A 22,588-nucleotide genomic window follows, 5' to 3' on the forward strand; every position below is an offset into this window, starting at 1 on the left:
ATTAGAGATTCACAACAGTGGTGCGGGAAGTAGGGTGCAGAGGGTGATGCAGCACCCCCTGGTGTTGGTGAGACAAAAAGTGGTACAGTGGTACCTCTACATACGAATTTAATTCGTTCCAGGACCTTGTTTGTAAGTCGAAATGGTCGTATGTCGAGCAGGATTTTCCCATAGGAATACATTATAATTCCATTAATTCGTTCCAAAGCCTAAAAACATACACTAAATTCTTAATAAATACTGCTGGCACTGTTACAAATGGCAATTAAACATAGAAAAACAAATAAGTTATAAATAAATAAGTCAGAATAATATAATAAGAAGAAGAATAATTAATAATTATTCCTGTAAATAATGTAACGAATTGGATTCTAATATGGCGGACACTTTTTACTGTCCCTGAACGCACCGCGAAGCTGACGTCACGGTGAGATAGGTCGGTGCGGTAGAGATAATACTTTCGTTTTCTTGAGAGCAGTCAACTGCTTAAGACAATGGGCGTTTTGTGTTGGATAAGTTCTTAAATAAATGATAAAAACGTGACGAAGCTGGCGATTTCCTTGGCAATGTTACCACAATAATAATTGTCACCTTAACTTATAAATAGTGGCGAACGGTGGTCGGAAGAGGACCATGGAGCTGTATTGTTGAGCCAGTTCAGGGACGCGCACACCAAGCTCATATTTTTCTATAACTTGCATCTTCATTTCAAAGGTAAGCATCACTTTTTTCCTTGTTTCTCCAACTGTATCAACTTTTTTTGAAAACTGTGTTGATTTCTCACACAAGAAAATCCACCGTGCGTTCGTTTGCAGTGCTGTCATGTCGTCGTATTTCGAGCAACTCGTCGGATGTAGAAACAAATGGCGGCTCAAATTTTACGTCGGATGTCGAAAAGATCGTGTGTCGAAGTGATCGTATGTAGAGGTACCACTGTAGTTTGTGATTTTGAATTCTTTTGGTAGATTTTTGGGTGGGGGGTAAAAATAAAATAAAAAACATTGAAACCAATGCGCATTTAACTTTGGGGATTAAACATACTGTATATGTAGAATTTATTTATTTATTTTTAAATAACATGGTCACCACCTGACACCTTGCTTGCTACCGGGTCACGTTAGATAAGTTGCTATTTGATCGACAACCGACAAACTATTAGTTTTCAAATGTGTTTGTGTGTCATTGCACCGTCTAGCTGCAGGGAATTGCATTGTAATACATGGGCGATTTTATTTCCAATACAAAAACTCCAACACACGCTCTAGGTTAAATAGAACGTTGTCTTTGAAGTAACCTAGTAGTCCTAGTAAGTAAACTATGCAGCTTGCGTGTGTACTCCCATTCTTCACGCTTTGTATGGAGAAAACGGGCAAGAATGACAAATTTGGACCGAAATGGCTGTTTTTGGATGGGGAAAAACTAAAAAAGGTCCTCAGCACCCCTTGCTGAGAGTGACTTCCAGCGCCCCTGATTCACAATCACTATCTGGGCCCATTTTCTTCTAGATTTCCATTTTCACTTGTGGATGCAGCTTTTTATCATCAAGCTGCTGATTTGTACTTGTGAATATTATGACGCAGAACAACCCAAACTTAAATACTTGCACATCTGGCAATTTAGATAAACTTTACTGTGCAGTATGACTGATAAAGATACAATTAAAATACAGATACATCTCTTGCTACTTTCTGCTGCTAAACTGGGGACCAAAACAATCAAATCTTCTATATGAGAGTGAACAACTACAATTTATTGTTACCCTAATCGAAACAACCTTGAAAAAGTAACTCTTAAACAGGAAGAACACGCTGCTGTGTCACTTGTATGTCCATGTGTATCATAGTGACATCTGCGTGGTAGTGTGGTAGTAAAGGAGTATCTCCTATCCAAGGATAAATCTATAGTTGTATGTCCCGGGACTCTTCTTCTTGGCACCGTGTTGGAAAAATGATCCGCGCTCTCTCCTACCGACACCTCAATTACCGTTTAGCTTTTTTTTTTTTTTATACCTTGGCCTCACTTTACCTCTCTCTCTTTCCCTCTCTCTCTTTGTCTATGTCTATCCCTGGTGACGAGCAGGAGCAGGTCACAATATTAAGAGCACTCAGGATGGTTGTTCCACTCACACGCGTTTAACTTAATAGACACAAATGTAAGGAGGGAGGGAATGCCATTACTGTAATCCATTTCCACCCGTAAAAACCGTAAACAAAATGTATATATATATATGTTTTTTTTAAGTTATATCATTCTACGGTATTGTTTCATATTAAAAAAACAATTATTAAATTGAATGCAAAGTAATGAACAGTTAGTGCAACATGATTTAATGCATTCGTTGTTCATTTGATTTAGGACTATACGCCATGGGCACCAGGGTGCAGTATAGTTTATGCATCCATACATATTATACAGTATATATGAGGAGTGTTTAATAAAATAGATTGAGCTATATTAACATATGACATCAAGCAATTCTCGTATTGATTAAAAATCTGTCTGTATAGATCCTTACACGTGTGTTTTTGGTGGAAATAAACAATTCAGTGGCTGCATTTCTACTTTCATCCAGTAGTTGACAGCGTGCAGCTGCATTGCCTTGCAGTCTGCTGAAGTACCAACTGCATTGGACTAATCTGAGTACTGTATAGATTGTGTCGATCGTCTCTAGTGGTTGGCCACCATTACTGGGGTGTTTACACACCTATAGCAGCCCAGCGTCAGTCAATGTAAACAGTAACATTAACTGCTGTTGGCTGTGTGCTGCGGCCTCAGCAATGTCAGACGGGGCGCTTCCAGTCGTTTTGCCTGGATTAGTCCTTCTATAAGTCTGAAATTTGGCCTAATTTTGGCTTTTGCTGCAAAAATTGAGGCATATAGCAATTAGAATCCGGCATATAATCAGGTTTGGACTAAAACAGGTTTGCACTAAAAAAGAGAAAATGTTATAATGAAAACCATATGTTTTTCAAACATAAAACAAAAAGATTTTTACTTAAGTGCTTGATGAGGTTTCAGAAATAGTAGTATATTGATATAAATGTACTTTTATGCATACACGGATATTGATGGGAGGCGGACCCGGCAGTGCCCCCTCCCCTAGTGGCTGAAAAATTTCATTGTATATAATTGACTTTCCTATACATTAGAATTTAAATAAAGACCTAGCCGGTAAAATGTTGTCTATAAAAGTTGTAAAGCAATACAACAACAAAAAATGAATGAAATGAACAAGAATCCTACAAAGTATTTCATAATGGGTCAAAATTATTTTTCGAACAGATCACCTGATGAGGCAAGATGGATGTTTGGAATTTCTTCTTTTCATGATTTGCCCGACCCCCCAACAAAAGTCAAACTCCGCCTATGCTTTTACTAGTATGTCAACTTTGATTTGTTTTTTTCTAAAGTACAAATATCGCAATAATCATCTTCAAGTGTAGTATCGGGATTAATCAGGATCTATTCGAATCATGATATGAATTGTATCGCCAGATATGAGGCAATACACACCTCTAGTATGTATAATATATGTAATATATATATTACTTAAATTGTACAACCAAAAATGGTCACAACTGGTCAGTTATCTGCGAATGAATATCGGCTCCAAAAATCGGTTATCGGCCCTTCTAACTACTAATTATCAGTATCGATCCTGAAAACCACATATTGGTCCCTCTCTAATACCTATACACAAGGACGTGATAAATTGATCTCCTCTTATGAGCAGAAAAAATTATGAAACTGTTCAATAATGCTGAAGCCCATTGCTTTAAACCTCTTCCTTCATCTGTCTGTAGTTTTTGCATTTCTGCATGTTTTTGAGTTTTTTCCTTGTGAGTGTGTGCAAGCTAAAGGGCTCACTGAGGAGCAAGCGTATGAATTATAGAAGACTTCCATTAGAGGGTGAAGGAGGGAGGAAAGACAGGGACGTGGCATAGAAGCGGTGGCAGTCAATAGAGGAAGCGCGTCCTCGGCACCCTCGCGGCAGTAGGATGTAAATCTTTGCACATGGTAGCCAGTTGGCGTTGCTCAGCATTTGATGAATAATGATTTCATCATGTGTCCAGTTCAGTGTTTCCATCAAACTATTTACAGAAAAGGCAGAATAACAGAAAAGTTTGAATTTAGTGAAAAATAAAAATGGAAAAGAAGAATTTGGTTCATTCATTTTACGTATTTTTTCCAGATTTTAATCAAATCCCCATTATAACTAGGGTTGATCGGACGTGATCGGAAATCTGGCCGATTGCTCCATTTTTCAAAGGATTGGAATTGGGTGAAAAGGATCGGGTTTAAAAAAAAAATTTCTGCTTCATGCTTGTACAACACCACAGCCTCTCACACTTCCTCCTGCTAAGCAGTGCAGCCAAACTGGCAAGCTTGTTTTGGTACTTAGTTAACTCATTCACTCCGAGCCATTTTCACCAGAGCAAGGCCCTTCGCTCCTGGCCGTTTTACTGGATTTTCACTGATTTTGCAAGGCCCACAGAAAATTCTGTTCTATTGCTATATAAACACGGAACCCACCAAAAGAAAGATTACTCTTGTCTTTCAGCAGAAAAAACGTTAGTTCATATGTTTTTCCATTCTTTAGAAATCAGCATTTGAATATAGCTTAGTTTGAGCAATTTTCCCATTTCTGATGAAAAAACAGAGAAATGGAGCTTTTTGTGAAAGCATACATTTCAAACATAACTTTGACTTTAACACAGCTATTTTTCACTTATGTGACATCCCAAAAATCTGAATGTTTTCGTTCTACAAAATAGCATACAACAAGACAAATAGAGCTTTTGATCTATTTTGACAATTTATTTACACATAACTAAACTATTGAACTGTTGAACTATTTGCGCACATAACAACTGGGAAGGCTCTCGGCTGCTACCGGTTGAATGAGGTGGCTCCCAGTAATCTGATGAGTCCGGATCAAGATCGGTCTCACTTTTTCATCATCTTCATCATTGGTTTCAACCTCGGGCTAAGGAGCAACGCAACGTGACGCTGTTGTGGACGTCACCGTCCGTCTCATCAAGATAAATTTTTTAATCCTTCTTTGACGATGGTTTCGTTTTCTTTTCAAAACACTCCTCCAGTGTCGTTTGCCTTTTTTTCCGATCGTTCTCCACATTTTTCTCAAATTCTCGCGCGTCTTCACAAGATCCAACTTTCATTTCCTGACTATTTTTCTTCACTTCCCTTCTTGGCCCGAGATGAGTTCTTACCAAATGCGCTACTGACCTCCAGTGGCCAGTGTAATTGCTTCAAAATGGGTTTTGAGCTTTGTGCATTGTATCTTAGATACATCGGAACCTACAGATGCCTCTCGACAAAAAAAAAATCCAAAAGACGTATAAATACGATTTTGGGACACTGAAGCAATTAAAAATAGAACCTATTGATACGTTTTTGGGAGCAAATGAGTTAACGATGATTGACAGGTTTGTAGCTTTCATCTTGCCAGAGAAGCTTGGTAGCTCTACGATCAAAGGCCCAAATGTATCAATCATTGTTTAGCTTGTTAAACACTAGTGTGCTGTGGCAACTCACTGTGTAAGTAAGAGGCTGTTCTGAGCAGCGGGAGCCTCGAAGCGTGAGTGGATTTGAGTGGACTCACTCAATGAAGCATTTAATAAAGAAAAGCATTTTTCCATGTTATTCTTGATGAAAAACAATTCACGTTATGATGTCGGCATGGTGGGACAGTAACATGTTTGGAACTTTTTTTTTTTTTTTTTTTTTAACTTTTTTTTTTTTTTTTTCGGTATCTGATCGGGACTCTGTAATTGCAGATTTTCACAATAAGGTGACTCGGACTTGGGTGCAAAAATATGCGATCGGGACATCCCTAATTATAACCTCTCATTGTAAATCCATTGTGGCAAGTCTGAAGAGCTTATTTCAGGAAAAAAAAAAGAAAAAAAAAAAACGTAACACTGATCGAAGAATGACCAAAGGATGCGTTGCAGAAATTCTGCATGAGTACTTAAATGTTTTCAATCATTGTCTAGGATGATTGTTGGCTGGGTCAAATGGCCTTCTTTTCACATACAAAATAAAATTTGAAACTAAACAAAATTATCCCTAACTGATTAACTTGAATTAATTAATTAATTGACCACCCTCAGTTTGCTTTGTTCACTTTTTGCCGTTATATTTAATGGTTTATGGGTAGTAGCACACACTTGTAGGTGGGTCAAGGCATCACACCACACACATTCCTGTCATGTCTGTGTGCTTTTTGTGTTCATTTATTCATGACTGAGTGCTCTGCATCAGAGGAGTTTAACCCACGCCAGCATCACAGCAGTGGATGCGAACCCTTATTTTAGTCCTCTTTGTTTTCATACTTGTATAGATTTTTCAACTGTTTACATAGTGTTTGCTTTTTGAAGATGTTTTAAGCAGGGTGGGCCGACGCTGGTGTTTTGACTGGTAAACATGGCCGCCTGCTGGGAATGCAGCAAAGCATGTGAGCAGTCAAACATTCGTCCGCACATGTTATGCCCTTTGATACCGCCGTGGAAAAGAAAGCAGGTGTACAATTATAGATGCCATGCGCGTGTGTAAGTGTTTTTATCCTCCTCCATCTAAATCTGAAGAGCTGGGACTGCAGTAGCCAGCTGGCCAATCAGATTGCAGCATTTCACAAGCAGTGAGAGGCAGGACAAAACACACCTCAGATCTTTTTTTTCCACGTAGATGATTTCATAACATTAAAGCAACATTACACTCATTTTAAAGGGGGTTTTAATACGCTAAAATTGTTCACTGTTCATATTTCTTGTACTCGGGACAATGTTTGTTTTCCATCCAGGTTGAAGCTGACACCACGTTTGGCCACTAGGGTTTGATGTTGGCTCTGAAAAGTATTCATCACTGTTCTGCAGTCACACACCCTGATTTGACCCATCAAACAATGCATACATATAAAACACATAGTAGACCTGTATCGGTCATGAGCTAATGCAGTCATAAAATTAACCAAAATGAAAAACACCAGAAAGTTCTGCAACATTTCTGCAGCAAATTTTAGGATCCTCCGTTTCCATAGCAACCTGTTCCTCTCGCGCGTTCATTGTCGCATGTCATAAACTATTGGAAGATGGGTCATTAGGCTTGTCTGTGTGTGTGTGCAGATGCGTTGTTTGACACTGTCACAGACACATTAATTCAACAGGCTGGTTATGATTGCAGCTTGTCGACACAAGAGACAAGATAAACTAGGCGAACGGTAACGTGTCACCTTCCTAGAAAGTCTATTGTGTCTTTGTTTGCAGAAAGAAATTGCTAGTATCGTCACTGGAGCGGTGGGTGCATCCTAGGCCCATTGTTTTATTCGGATGTTGGTAGTAATAATGCAGATGGACACTAGTTGGCGCATTTGATGGAAATGTTTGGTGTTGCTGCGGACGGGAACATAACATACTTCATTCACCAATAATCAGAGCGACTACTCACATTCTCATGAAATGTGGCACGCCAGAAGCGCACTGATTCATTGTCATGACCGAAGAGGATATTCAGTGATGTCACGGATTACTTAAAGTAAATGAATTACTGATTTCTGATTACCCCTAAAAAAGTAATCTATTTACTTAACTGATTACTTTATTATCAAAGTAGCTAAGTTACTTTAAAAGTAATTTATCGGTTACTTTTCACCAAATTTTCTCGTTGCTGCCTCAACATAAGAATGACAAAAGAAAAATGTCATGGCATGTACCTGACTTCCGATTTTATTGTTATTACAATTTTTCACATAAGGCTTAATTTTCATTTTTTTAGAGGGGGTTTAATTACTCGATGGAGTTGATTTCAACCACCATTGACTCATGCTAGTTTAGCCACTCCGGCGCCCTGAAACTAAGGCTACGTTCATACTACAGGTCTTAATGCACAAATCCGATTTTTTCGTGTTTTTCCGACTCGAGTGAGGCATTAACTTGACGGTCTGAACGTGACAAGTCGCATAGAACTGGACCATTTCAAATCCGATCTGGGTCACTTTCGTATGTGGTTCAAATCCGATCTGGGCCACATTTTTCCAGACTGTCGCGGCGGTCTGTACTGTCCAGTCTCTCAAATCGGAATTCATGCAGCAATTACGTCATCAAAAAGCGAGAGAGATGCTACGTGAGCGTTGCAGCTGTGCGTCATTAGCGCCTAGCTTGCCTTGAACACGGCTTTTTAGGAAGGGTCGGACTTGACAACAGTCATAAAAATTTTTTTTTAAATGGGTTGAGGATAAGCCTGTGAATGATCGGTTTTCTGTCTGCTCCATATAAGCAATATTTCAACATGGCTTACACGGCTGAGAGTCGGGGCAAACTGCCCGTATGTGTGTGTGACATGCACAGACAGTGCGTGCATGCTATCGATCCATATACTTTAAATATAAGGCTAAACGGGGATTATTTATGTCTGTTATTTGTGTACTCTTTTTAAAAAGCAAAATATGATATCCCTGGAATGACGGATGACAGCCAGCATGTGTGGTCATTTGTTTTGATGCTTCTGCGCGTGCGGGTCGTCTTGCTCAGAGCGTGTCTGCGAATTAGTGCTCATGCGTAATACTTGAATGGTCTCAATGGACAAAGGCAATCTGAACGGGCACGCCAAAAAAACAGATATGACAAAAAATCGGATTTGTGCATTAAGACCTGTAGTATGAACCTAGCATAACAAACTGCATGGAATTAGTTAAAATCAACAGCACAGACTAATTAAACCCCCGCTAACATTCAGTGCCAATGTAAAACAATGCAAATTGACCTCACAATAATCAACAACACATAAATGAATTACACAGTGCAATAAACACAAAGTTGGGGGCGGGCGCCAATGTAAAACAATGCAAATTGACCTCACAGTAATCAACAACACATAAATGAATTACACAGTGCAATAAACACAAAGTTGGGGGCGAGTGCCAATGCACGCGCACAATCCGGATGTATGTACGTGGTTAATTTGGGCACAAAACGTGGCGGCAACTAAGCACTTTACAATCAATCGGACTTAGAACGTATCCCAAAGATGCTAAACGAACACGTCACCTCACGGCATAAATGCGCAACACGAATGTGATGTAAAAAATGCTTGCGGATTTGGAATGATGACTATGCCCATGCATGTAGTGGCTCCAACTTATTGCTGGAACCCTCCAGAATGAAGTAAAAATACTCACGTTCATTCATGGACGCACACAGATCAACATTCCCTCGCACATCTCAACAGGTGGCTGCACTCGACTCAAATGTGCACCCGCATTGGCACATGCCTTTCTCAGTTCAAAAACACTTAGCGCGTGTGACTCGAGACCAGTCGTGAGAAAAAAGGAACCTTTCTAACATTTTCTATTTAAAATGCTCTTCGTACATGACTACAATATTCTTCATTCTACATACATTATGAGACAAGAACAAAACAGTAATGCACGGACACGAAGGAAACTAACTTTAATCGGATTACTGGTTTGGTAAAATGAACGCGTTAGATTGCTCGTTACTGAAAGAAAGTAATCTGATTACAGTTGTTACTTAGCAACGCGTTACTGACAACACTGATGATAGTGATTTGCTTGTTTATAAAGAACAGTAGGTAGACCTCCATAGGTAGATAAGGAGATTATGGTTCTATCTTGTTAAGTGGATACTTGTAAACCTCGTGTCCCTATAGTTGTTGTTATTTTGTGGGTTCAATTCAATAATATGTTTTGTGGGATTTTTTTAAAAAAATATTAATTTTTTTCTTAAAAATAAAAACAGCTCAAGAAAGACACCATACTCACTCATCATCATGTTGGAGACTGCACAGATGCTATTACATAGTCGTGTTACACCGATACTATTTTTTGGCCCTGTTACGGATACCTGGCTGTGCAGTATCTGCCGATACCATACCGATACCACTTTGTTTGAAAATTATACATATACTGTGTGTGTATATATATATATATATATATATATATATATATATATACTCAAAACCACAATCATGGGCAAGACTGCCGACCTTACTGCTGTCCAGAAGGTCATCATTGACACCGTCAAGCAAGAGGCTAATACCCCTTTCCCACTGGCCAAAAAACCCGTGTCAACCCGCTAACAATCGGCTTTTGGTGGCAGTGGGAAAGGTGCAACGACCCGCGTCGACCCGTGTCAATCAACCCGCCAAGCGACCCGCGTTAAAATCACCTCGGCTCTGATCGCCATGCAGTGTGAAAGCAAAACCCCGGGTCAACAGTCAACACGCTAATCTACGTGGTGACGTAGGCTAGTACGTGATGCGTCATAACAAAAACAAAAACCATGTGCTCTAGCCAGGTGTCCACATACGGCGAACAGTCGGTGTAGCAGCGTTAGCAATAGCCATAACAGATAAAACAAAGGCTCTTCTCCTCCTTCTGTGACGTACACGACTCCTTTCAATTTCAAGCCAAAATTCACGTCGCCTACGTTGCCTCAGCACAAGCAGAGTGTTGATCCTTTGCTGCATTTCGACCATTTTGAGGGTAGTAAAAAGCATGAAAACAGAGAACAGAGAATCTATGTTGCTTTGCATTGTTTACTTCCTTGAACTGAATGAATTCGGTCGCACTTGTCGAAGCGCATCTTAGTGTGGTGACGTCACGAACCTTACGCACGGCTGAGGAGGGGTGGGGGGGTTAGATGGGTGAAAAAAAGAAAAAAAAGACACAGCTTTTTTTTTGTCAATGGGAAAGGTGCCAAATGCCAATTGCTAGTGGGTTGCATCGGCATGGAAAAACGCGCGTTGACCCACTAGTTTCAGTGGGAAAGGGGCATAAGACACAGAAATACATTTCTGAGCGACTAGGCTGTTCCCAGAGTGCTGTATCAAGGCACCTCAGTGGGAAGTCTGTGGGAAGGAAAAAGCGTGGCAGGAAACGCTGCACAACCAGAAGAGGTGACCCCCCCGAGAAAGATTGTGGAGAAGGGCCGATTCCAGACCTTGGGGGACCTGCAGAAACAGTGGGCTGAGTCTGGAGTAGAAACATCCAGAGCCACTGTGCACAGGCGTGTTCTGGAAATGGGCTACAGGTGCCGCATTCCCCAGGTCAAGCCACTTTTGAACCTGAAACAGCGGCAGAAGCGCCTGACCTGGGCTACAGAGAAGTAGCACTGGACTGTTGCTCAGTGGTCCAAAGTACTTTTTTCAGATGAAAGCAAATTTTGCATGTCATTCGGAAATCAAGGTGCCAGAGTTTGGAGGAAGACTGGGGAGAAGGAAATGCCAAAATGCCTGAAGTCCAGTGTCAAGTACCCACAGTCAGTGATGGTCTGGGGTGCCATGTCAGCTGCTGGTGTTGGTCTACTGTGTTTTATCAAGGGCAGAGTCAATACAGCTAGCTATCAGGAGATTTTGGAGCACGTCATGCTTCCATCTGCTGGAAAGCTTTATGGAGAGGAAGATTTCATTTTTCAGCACGACCTGGCACCTGCCCACAGTTCCAAAACCACTGGTAAATGGTTTACTGACCATGGCATTACTGTGCTCAATTGCCCTGCCAACTCTCCTGACCTGAACCCCATAGAGAATCTGTGGGATATTGTGAAGAGGAAGTTGAGAGACACCAGACCCAACATTGTAGATGAGCTTAAGGCCGCTATCGAAGCATCCTGGGCCTCCATAACACCTCAGCAGTGCAGCAGGCTGATTGCCTCCATGCCACGCCACATTGAGGCAGTCATTTCTGCGTATTGCGTGCATAGCTGGTATAATTAATTGAAGGTTGACTTTTTCTGTATTAAAAACAATTTTTTATATTGGTCAGATGAAATATGCTAATTTTTTGAGATAGGGATTTTTGGTTTTTCTTGACTTTTTTGCCAAAATCATCAATATTAAAACGTTAAAGGGCTTGAAGTACTTCAGTTGTGTGTAATGAATCTAAAATATATGAAAGTTTACTGTTTATCAGTACATTACAGAAAATAATGAACTTCATCACAATATGCTATTTTTTTTAGAAGGACTAGTATATGAAGAGCTACATACTTGGATGTGAAATTATTGCTATCGTGGCTTTGTCAGGCTGCTGCTTACCATTGTGAAACAGGAAAAAGACTAATACAAAGTGAATCCAGTCGAACTTTTTATTGCATACCTGGTATGGGTGACAATAGTTAAATAAACCTTTGGCTCTCAAAAGCCAAAAATAGTGCTAAATTCGTGAAATTAAAACATGTATAATACTAGCCCAACAGTAAGAACGTAAAAATAGAATGAATGAACTGAATAAACTTTTTAAACCGTGAGTTTTGGCTCTCAAAGGCCAAACAATGCAACTTTCGTGAAATAATAAGTAGTAATAATTTACCACAGCATCCTGTCTCTCTATTAGCCTCCCACTTTGAGTTATGTTGCTAATGGTGCACAATCTATAGCAACGCACAAATGCAAACAGCGCACGAGTGACTCTCTCTCAACCCCCCACCTCACCCCCCACAAAATTTAGCCACTTGGCTTCGCTTACTTTGTTTACTTCTACTGCACATTTGAAACTGGTTTTTAACTACTACGGCATTTCTTTCAGTAAAAGACAAGAAAAGTAAAATAGCTTGCTCCAGTTAAACAGCAATACGTTGGCCGGTGTGTGATCTCTTGAATTCATTCGCATGAAGTACTAAGTTTTCCGCTGTCAAGCTAAGCAGGGAAAGTTGGGAGACTTGGCTGCTCCAGACGTCAGTTGAAAATCTTACGGCCCCTGCCTTCTCCAGCTTTTCTAAAACATGTTTCGTTACTTTATTTTTTAGTGCGGGATAGTCGTCTCCTTAATGTATTTGCTACTTGGGACCTTATACTTGGGTACTGCGTGAGGCATAAAAAGCTAGAATCCCACGCTTTCAACGAAGGCAAGGGGCAGGTTACAGAGAACAGTCATTTTGGTGATTTTTTTTTTCGGACATATGTCTTGTTGCTTCACTGTTCTCGTCCCACTGCTCTTGCTCCCAGTTGCTGCTGTTAGAGCCTCAAACACGCCTCGAGGTATTGAAACTGGCCGATGTAATTCAACCTCTCGAACCTTTCAGGCCGCAAATCTTGCATGCAGCCATTGTACTCGACGCAACCGAGATTCTATGCTGAAATATTTCCAGACCGCCGACATTTTCCTCTCGTAGTTTGTTTTTCCTCCATATGAAAAAGCTGCCCCGGTATTGGTTAAGAGCGGCTATTGGCCCACTCTCATTGGTCTGGAGCAGGTCAATAGCGATAGCTGCTTAGCATGCAAAGTGATCACGTGTGATCACACAACAGAGTATGGTGAGCGTCAGGAGAAAGAAGGCTGCGGTCGAGTGTTATACTGGACTGGTAAATGGTATCGGCGCCCTATTTGTTGGTACTCGCCAATACATTTTAGCCAGTTTTGCATAATTAATGGATTCCATCTTTTTTTTCCTTTTTATCTAGGAGTGCTGTCACCAGAAAAGTTTTCAGAGAGTGATGTGTAATTATGCGTAGAGTACTCCTAGTGCTGCCTTTCGGAAAAAATACCAACAGGTGGTTAAGAGAAGAAAAATCTATGATGGATAAGTGGTTTGACATTGATATAATTGCTGTGCCATAAGAGTGGTTCAAAATTCTGAAAAGATAAATCATAAACAATAGCGATGTCTCTAATCCGATCACGTGATCGGAAATCGGGCCGATCGCGCCGTTTTTCAGAGGATCAGATTGGGGTGAATAGTTTCGGGTTTTTAATTTAAAAAAAAAAATTAATAATAATCTTTTTTTTTTTTAGGGGCTAAAAAGTTACAAAATACAAAATAATCCAGAGATACAATGACATTGCCAAAAGAAACAAAATTTATACGTTTTATTCTCCGCAACACTCCTGGAAAAAGCGGAAGAGGAAGTACTGTAAGCATTAAAGTACTATAACATGTTTAGAACTTTTGCTCAACTTTTTTTTTTTTTGTATCGGATTGGGACTCTGTATCGGCAGATTCTCAAAATCAGGTGACTCAGACTCTGGTAAAAATATGTGATCGGGACATCACTAATCTACGCCTGTCTCACAATAAATTGTGTGTCCCTTTAAGTTTTAGAAATCAAAAGCACCCCAGTTTTCTTTTTCGAAGGAGTTTGTTTTTTATATTGGAGGTGTAAAACTTAGAACAGCAGAAAAATTATCTATCCTTTTATAATGTATTCTTGGATATACTCTCTTAAACTGTATGTAAGGATGAATGAGAATGCTGATTTTCATTCACCGCTATACACGTATATTGCTATCTCTGGCAGGCAATGAATTAATGGACTTGCGAAAAATGTAAAAATATCATGAAAAGAGAATTGTTTATCAAACAAAGTTGTGCCAACACTTTCACTATGGTGTTGTCTGGGTGCTAAGCTAACTTTCTGTCCTCCTAGAAAGTGTTTTGCTGCTTTAATACCTGAAGGAACCTTGTAAATCCCGCTAATCTCTATTCCCTCAAAGCCTCGTCTGTTGCCATCGTGTATTTGTGTCTGTCTGTGCTATTTTGAAGGATGTGCGTAAGGTGAGCAAAGGCTAGCATTTTTCTTTTTCAATGCTCAACAAAATGGCAGCTCTGTGTGAGCCTACGTGGCTTTTTGCATACGTGACAGTAAAATGGGCTTGGGTGGAGGAGATTTTGGACATGGCATAACTCACCAAAGTGTGTAGTCGCAGCAGATGTCTCCTTCAAATATGGTGAGTCACACCGGGCAAGGTTTTATTGAAACTGCGGCTTTGAGAAGTGTCCCAAAATTAGACTGAATCACACTATTTGTTTGTTCAGATTTGAATTTCCATCAAGCTTTTGAGAGCTCATTTAGTTTTAAAGGGAACCCCGGATTTAAAGACTTGTAGGCTCTAATAAACCACAATTGTTCTCTTTTACTAAAATAAGTTATTAGAAACATATAAAATATTGCCATTGATTTAAAAATCTATAATACTTAGTACGTTTTGACCTACGGAGGGTGCCATGTTTTATGGACGCTCGGGGTGATGACATACTGTAAATTGTCACTGTTACTCTATTAATATTACCGGGTGACTGCAATTCCTTCTACGCGGCGAGATGTCCAACACATGCACACATTGGTTAAAAGCGGCGAGTACTTACTATTTCAGTCTTTTATTATAATTGCCTCAAAATACTTTTTGCATGTGTTTCCCTGTCATAGTTTTAAGCATTGTGTTTTCTTGTTGTAGCAGATTGTTGATTTGTTGACCACATTAGTCACGTAACATATTTAAACCACCCTTGTTTGATATTACAGTGATCCCTCGCTACTTCGCAATTAAATTAAATCTATTAAAAACTAAATAAAAATGGATACAAATCAGCTGTCCCGATCTGATCATCTCTCCTGCTGCTTTTGTTGGTCAGGCAGTGCACTGGAGTTGTTTATTAAAGCTTCCGATGATTGACAGACATTAAGGTTTGATCTTGCCAGAGATGCTTGGAGGCTGAAACATCAAAGCGCCGCATGCGTCAATCATCATTTAACTCGTGAAACAGTTGCCATGGCAACTCATTGTGTTTAAGTGAGCAGCTTGAGCGAATTTGAGTCGACTCACTCAATGAAGCATTTAATAAAGACAAGCATTTTTCTACTTTATTCTTGTATAAAGATAATTCGGTGGGACATTAACATGTTTAAAACTTATCATTTGAAGTGCTTAAAAAACATTTACTAATATATATATATATATATGTATGTATACAGTACATATATAAAGTTTTTTTTTTTTTTTCAAATCATGGGGGGGGGAAAGTGAAAAAACATGTCTAATATTTATCTCTTTCCAATGCTAAATCTGAATAAATACATTTAATACAAATTTTTTTTTTCGGGGTGGGGGGCTACTTCGCGTTTTTTTTTTTTTTTTTTTTTTTACTTATTGCAGCGGCTTCTGGTCCCCATTAACGGTGAAAAACAAGGGATCACTGTACTACGCTTTAGTATTTTCTTAAGGCTTTAGTATGTTCTGTCTGTATACATCTAAACAAAACAAGCTGAAAGTGCACAGTAGTACTTTGGGTGTCAAATTCGCCTCTTGTAGACGTTTTGCCGCTGTAGCAAATTTTTACAGAACTGTTTTTTTCCCCCTACTTTCATCTCGTCTCCTCCCGTCTTTCCTGTTCATTTTGCTTTTGCTGCTCGTTTTGTGAAATACCAACAGTGCTTTCATGCTCATTAATGTTCCTCTCAGGTTCAAATTGAAAGGGTTGAACAGATGACATGTTTATGTCGTTAGTCATACTCTGGAAGCTCGGCAGCGTAACCATGTGACCTCAGAGCCCTGCGACGTCAACAACAATGGCAACCTACTAGTTAAACGAATATTACAAATTGTATAAAAACGAAAAGAGGTGTTTCAATTAGGGATGTCCTGATCCAGGTTTTTGCACTTCGGATCCGATACCGATATTGTTTTGCATTTCCGATCCGATACCGATACTGGCCGATACCGACCTATCTGAGTATGTGTTAAAGTTTAAACTTATTTAGCCTCCTTACTTAGTTGTCAGACTCATGTTGGAAAAGTTTTTAGTACTCTTGATAACAACTAGCCAGCTGAATTAGGTGTTTGAATAACACACAACGGTTGGTAACAAGAAACTGACCAGTTTATTCAGTGACAAACACAAAACATTATAAATAACAAACAGAAATGGCATAGTCAGTCAGTAAAACGTGCAAATAATATTGTAAACTGTCTTAAAAAAGCAAAACACACAAACAGCCTCAGTGGAAAATCCCACAAACCCCCCAAGCTATTAGATGCTTTTAATGTTTCGTGCATTAGTTACGAAAATTGTATAAAAAGCCTCTCAGGTTTAAATAAACGACTATTTCAGTATCAAGTTAACATTTTAAAACCGTAAATAAAATACTCAAGTCCCCATTCTGTATCAGCAGCTTTAAACTAAATTCAATTCATTTAATTTTGCGAATCAACTGTTAAAGTTGTTAAAATTGCTCCCGTTATTCCATAATTTCCCTTCTGTCTACTTTCGACATGTGAAAGTTTTAAAACTGTTTTGAAGATAGATTTAAGTCAGGATTTTGCCGATTTAGGAGTATTTTAGATAAAAAGTTAATTAGGTTCGCTTGGAAGGTTCACAAAAGCCTACTAGGGAAGTCTCCTGCTTTAAGATGGCGGCTGTTTACTAACACAACTAGTTTTCAATACTTCAATGTTGCTAACGCCGTCAAGTCTGTCAAATTGCATCTAGTTCTATATACATATGATATCTATTATCTACAGTAAAACGATGTTGACGTAGTTTGTAGCGGCTATCAGCAGCAGTCAGGTATTCTTATGTTTTTTTATCCAGCGGCATGAGTTGAGCTAAAGCCGTGAGTTGAGCATTGGCATTACCCGGCTCTATGACAAGCATGATGTTTACTCTCGGGAAGCAATGCGGTCCGTATCTCATTGCGTCTCGAAGACCGCGCTGTGTATTAGTTCCGCTTTACTCGACATATTTCAATAATCGGAATTTGGATGTTTGTGAATCGTTCTCGAATCTTCCACGGCCGAATCGCTCAAGGATGTAATGACGGCTGGGCATGTTGTACCGTGGTTCTAAGTGTTGGATGGTGTGTCTTTACTCACAAGAGATAATGGCTCGTCATCCAGAATGAATTCTTCGGCAATGACTCTTGTTATTCCCTGGGCTTTGGGACTGTTGAGTGCCAGTTTCTCACGCATAGCAAAAGTTTCTGCCACTGTTAGTTGCGTAGGACCTTCCTTTTTGTCTTCGGTTTTCTTAATATACTTCCTATATTGTTTGTGGTGGTATTTCGCTAAATGCTTGATTAGGTTGGTTGTATTAAAACTTCATACAGCTTTACCACCACGCTTGACTTTATTGTGGCATATGTTGCACTCTGCCTCTTCGTCTTTGTCGTCCTTTAAGGTGAAATGATCCCACACAGCTGACATTTTTACCGATAAAGTGTCTCGGTAAATTGGGAGACTGTAATGTAAATGTAGTGTGTTGAAGGTGTGCCGTAAAATGCGGACCGGATTTTAGGGAAACCGAAGCAAAAACTGGAATCGATTATGTAAATCGGTGCGCTGGAAAACGCGGACCGGACTTTAAAAAAAAAAAAAAAACTATCGGAAGTCTGGATCGGAATTTTTACGTGTTGGCCAATCCGATACCGATGCACTTTTTTTTGCCCATATCGGCGTCCGATCCGATCCAATCCAAATATCGGATCGGGACATCTCTAGTTTCAATATCAAATTATCTTTTAAGAACTGCAAGTCTTTCTATCCGTGGATCCCTTTAACTAATCATAGTAGTCCAAAGCAATTTGGCATTAAATTAACATGATAAATGTTCAACAGTTTCAAATCACGAAATAAGAGCTTACACAACATGGCTTGGCTTGGCCCTATGTCTTTTGTTGTTGATGAGTTGTATAGGTGAGGCAAAATGACCCTTATTTGTGGCTTTGAAGCACAAAGTGTCCAACATGTTGATAAATCACTGCTTTTACAACATATTTATGGGCACCATGTTATGGACAATTTTCGTCCTTACTTGGATTGACTTGTAACTTGTCCAGGTATACCTCGCCTTTCACCTGAAGTCAGCTTGGAAATGCTCCAACTCAGACCTTTCTTAGTCTTTTTTTTTTTAAATTCTGTGTCCACAACACAAACACACAAGTACGCACTGTTTTAAATCACTAGTTGAGATTAGCACCGGAACTCATCTGTCTAACCCCCAGAGGACCCCCAACCCCCCACTATGCTCTGGACTTTTTCACTGCATGCCAGGTATTTTTAGCTTTGACATAATGCCCCTATGTCTCTCGACCACTGTCTCTCTCTCTCCTCCGTCAGTCAGTGTATTGCTAGCTAGCAACCGGCTCTCAGGTTTCACACTCTCTGCCGCAGGCTGAGGCTCGACATGGCCGTAGAGGAGGCGGCCGACTGTCCCGTGGTAAGTTTTCATCTTGGGGTTTGGACATGAGATGGACCCTCCAAGAGAGGACGCTTTGCAAAAGGTCCTTGGGATTTAGATGCTTTTTTTGGGGTCGTTTTTTGGGGGTCGAGGTGCTCTGCAGTGGTGCACTGATGCTGCCTCAATGCAGCCTTGATTGAACCTGCGTACATTCCTCGTCACAGAGATGGGGATATATTTGTGTGCGTATGGACCCTCATGGAGGTTAACATCTGACCTTGGAAGGCAGCTCTTCGTGGCGTAGTGAAGGCTACAAAGAAAACCAGTTTTTATGTCATGCTTTGCTCGCAGAAAACTGTTGCTTTTCTGGCTTATTGTTCTCTAGTTTTTTGTTTTTTTTTTTTGTCTGTCTACTCAAGTTGGACTTGTAATGTGAAACTATAGCTTTGGGGTTCCTTGTTGTAATGTGAAATTATCTAAAAATGATCTCATTGACACTAAGACTTCAAGCCAAAATAGCAAATTTCCAATAACATAGCGTATTGTGAATTTTTTGTGGGTCTTGTCATGATGGACAATAGTCAATTTGTCAATTTCAAGTTCAGTTGAAGCCCAGCAAAGTATCAAATGAACGTTAAATCAGCCGCTTCAAACCAGAATGACATACTTATTATGTCTTTTCAGGACAACCTTTTGAAAAATTTTTGTGGGTCTACTCATGATAAGCCATTTTTACAGGCTGGCTTTACAGAGTTGATTTTCAAAGCATTCAAAGGACCCCTGCACATCACCAAATTGCCGCTACAATTGCCGCTTCACATCCAAATGGTAGATTTGGGTGTTCAATGTTTGTTCCAGTTTGAATTTCCTGTTTTAAGCCATCAAACTGCTTTTTAAGCACACCAGGAAATATGTTAAGTGATCCTGAAATGGGCTGCTTGTTAGCAACATGGTTGATTTCCTGTGTCTTAAACATTTTTTAAGATAACCTTTGAACATTTGATGAGTGTCAACATGTTTGCTCGCTGGCACACAGTATGGAATGTATATCTAAAGAGCCACGGTTACATTCCTGGTATATCTCAAGTTTCATCGGAAGGCTTCTGGTTGGCAAGAGTAAGGCCAAGCGTGTCAGGTTGTCTTCGTGTTGTCATTGAGTCACCTTGTGAATCAATGGTGTTCAAAAGCTGAAACTCACGAACACTGCAAAAAGTAAAGGCATTGCAGGGTAATATGACTTTAAAAAGATTTTGTTTGTTTTACTTCAAAATTTGTGAGTCGACCTACAAACCTAGTTTGTTTGTTTGTTTGCTTGCAGACGGACGTAAATGCTTGTTACCTACGAGCAGCTCGCGCCGGCAACTTGGAGAAAGCGTTGGACTACTTAAAGAATGGTGTGGATATCAACATTTGTAATCAGGTGACCATTTCTTTTTTTATTCATTTTTTATTTTAAATCCTGTCCTGTCCAGCTGTTTGGATACCGACAGTGGTATATCTGAATTCCTTTTAATTTCCTGAAGAGTCTTAATGTTCTTCACAGATTTGTCATCTGTCATAAGTATTCATTAATGCTCATGGCAGTGTCATGTCAAAATTGTGATGGTCTTATGACAGTCAAATAAATTCCTTACCAGATACCATAACTAGCAATTAATGAAACATCTGGAACAGTAACTGAAGATATAATTAGCACAGAACATAAGTTTCGATTGTTATTTTCATCTGTCGCGCTGTTCATATCTATAGAAATGCCGCGATTTAAGCATTTATTTACAAGAATTTTCAACTTGAAAAGCTTTGTTTTGTGACGGTTGCCATTTTGGATTTTGTATCTCTACATGACAGCGGAATTCAGCCTAAATAAGTTGTGATTATATACAGTATAGAAAAATTCAAATTTAGCTTTTGTTGAGTAGAATTAAGATGATTCTGCATGCTTTCCTTATGTATTAAGTTTCTTATATGAAAATGAGTGATTTATTAGCTGTTGAAAACTTGCACTGAATTTAAAAAAGATTTAAGTTGCTATTTCGGGAAAAAAAACTTTCATACATGTTAAATATTGCTATTGATCCTGAAAATATAGGTGATTATCTCTGCATTTGGTGATTTTTGTGCATCTAGCGTAAAAGTTGAGAATTTTATAGCCATTTTAAGTTTTGTCAGAGAACAATAATTGGGATTTCATTAGGGAACGACTTTGAAGTTTATGTCGCTGCTCATGGAGACTCATATATGCCGAAGGGAGGTGCCTGTTTTTGTTTTAGGTTGCTCGCGGCTTTCGTTTTGAAAAAATTTGAATTTTAAGTTTTTGAAAATAGGCCCCCTATAGATCGGACCCGAGCACACTATCAACTGATAGTCTATGTCTATGTATGGACTTCAAAAGCAAAAAAATCCCTCTAATTAATTGTAAAATACTAACAGCTGTGGTTTCCAGAAATATACTGTTATATACAGTATATTTATATAATACACAAATCTTGTATTTCCTCAAATAACTGTAAAATGTAGATACTGTATCTTTAACCAGCCTGATGTTCTTCACAGATTGAAATACTTTCTCTGTTCTGTTTGTGATCATTACCGTAATTTTCGGACTATAAGGATCACCTGACTATAAGCCGCTACCGACCAAATTTGAGACGAAAACTGCATTTGTTCATAGATAAGCCACACCGGACTATAAGCCGAGCGGTCCTCACGGTGTTATGGGATATTAACACCAAAAGATATTAATCAGTAACACTTTATTTGACTGCGCCATCATATGACGGTCATAAGACCAAATCGACCACCGTCATTGCTTAAGAAGCAATGAAATGTAATTTTGGCCATTACTGCTCTCTTGAGGGAGACAGTCAACCTCTGCCGCCACCTGCTGTCAACACTTTCGTCCAACATGCCTCCTACCATGCATTGCAACGCTACAGATGTAAATAACAATCGAAATTTATGTTCTGTGCTAATTATTTCTTCAGTTACTGTTCCAGTTGTTTCATTAATTGCTAGTTATGGTATCTGCTAAAGAATTTATTTGACTGTCATAAGACCATCATAATTTTGACATGACACTGCCATGAGCATTAATGAATGCTTATGACAGATGTCATTTTGTGTCATCCATCAAATTATCTCCCTTTTGAATGGATGTAAAATATCCAAGCGGGACATACTGTAAATTCCCAAATATAAGGCGCACCCGTGTATAACGCGCAGCCCAAATTTACTTGTAAAATCTAGGGAAAATTATTCTACCCGTGTATAACGCGCACCCTAATTTTAGCACCAATAAATAGAAGAATACAAGAAAACAGAGCTCGTGTACAGATACAGAAATGTAATTTTACTGACTGGTGAAACACAGCACAAGCATAGCACATTGGTAGTTCAAAACATTACCGTAAACTGACAGTATGTACGGTAATAATATGATCTGATAACTTCTTGAACTTGCCAGAATCCAGGAGAAAACAAAACAGATGTGACTTTTCTTTTAAAGGCTGCTGTATAACTTGCTCAATTCATCATGATGAATAAATGTTTCCTCCATGGATTGATACGGTAAAATGAAAGTGAGAACGTAAGTCGGAAATCCGAGAGAGCTTATCGCTGTCGACACGACAGTAACAATAGGAACTATTGTTATTTGGGTT

The 22,588-nt window shown here is 39.3% G+C and overlaps 1 protein-coding gene across 10 annotated transcripts in view; it reads left to right on the forward strand.

The window, feature by feature from the left end:
* Positions 1 to 22,588, forward strand: part of LOC130909316 (ankyrin-3-like) — a 127,200-nt gene that overhangs the window by 2,824 nt on the left and 101,788 nt on the right. For all 10 annotated transcript variants that reach the window (XM_057825612.1, XM_057825608.1, XM_057825607.1 and 7 more), the window contains exon 2: positions 20,248 to 20,349. In XM_057825612.1, the coding sequence (XP_057681595.1) occupies positions 20,248 to 20,349 (102 nt within the window). The remainder of the gene's footprint in view (positions 1 to 20,247; positions 20,350 to 22,588) is intronic.

This window comes from Corythoichthys intestinalis, chromosome 21, assembly GCF_030265065.1.
Source record: "Corythoichthys intestinalis isolate RoL2023-P3 chromosome 21, ASM3026506v1, whole genome shotgun sequence".
In the NCBI taxonomy this organism is placed as follows: Eukaryota; Metazoa; Chordata; class Actinopteri; order Syngnathiformes; family Syngnathidae; genus Corythoichthys; species Corythoichthys intestinalis.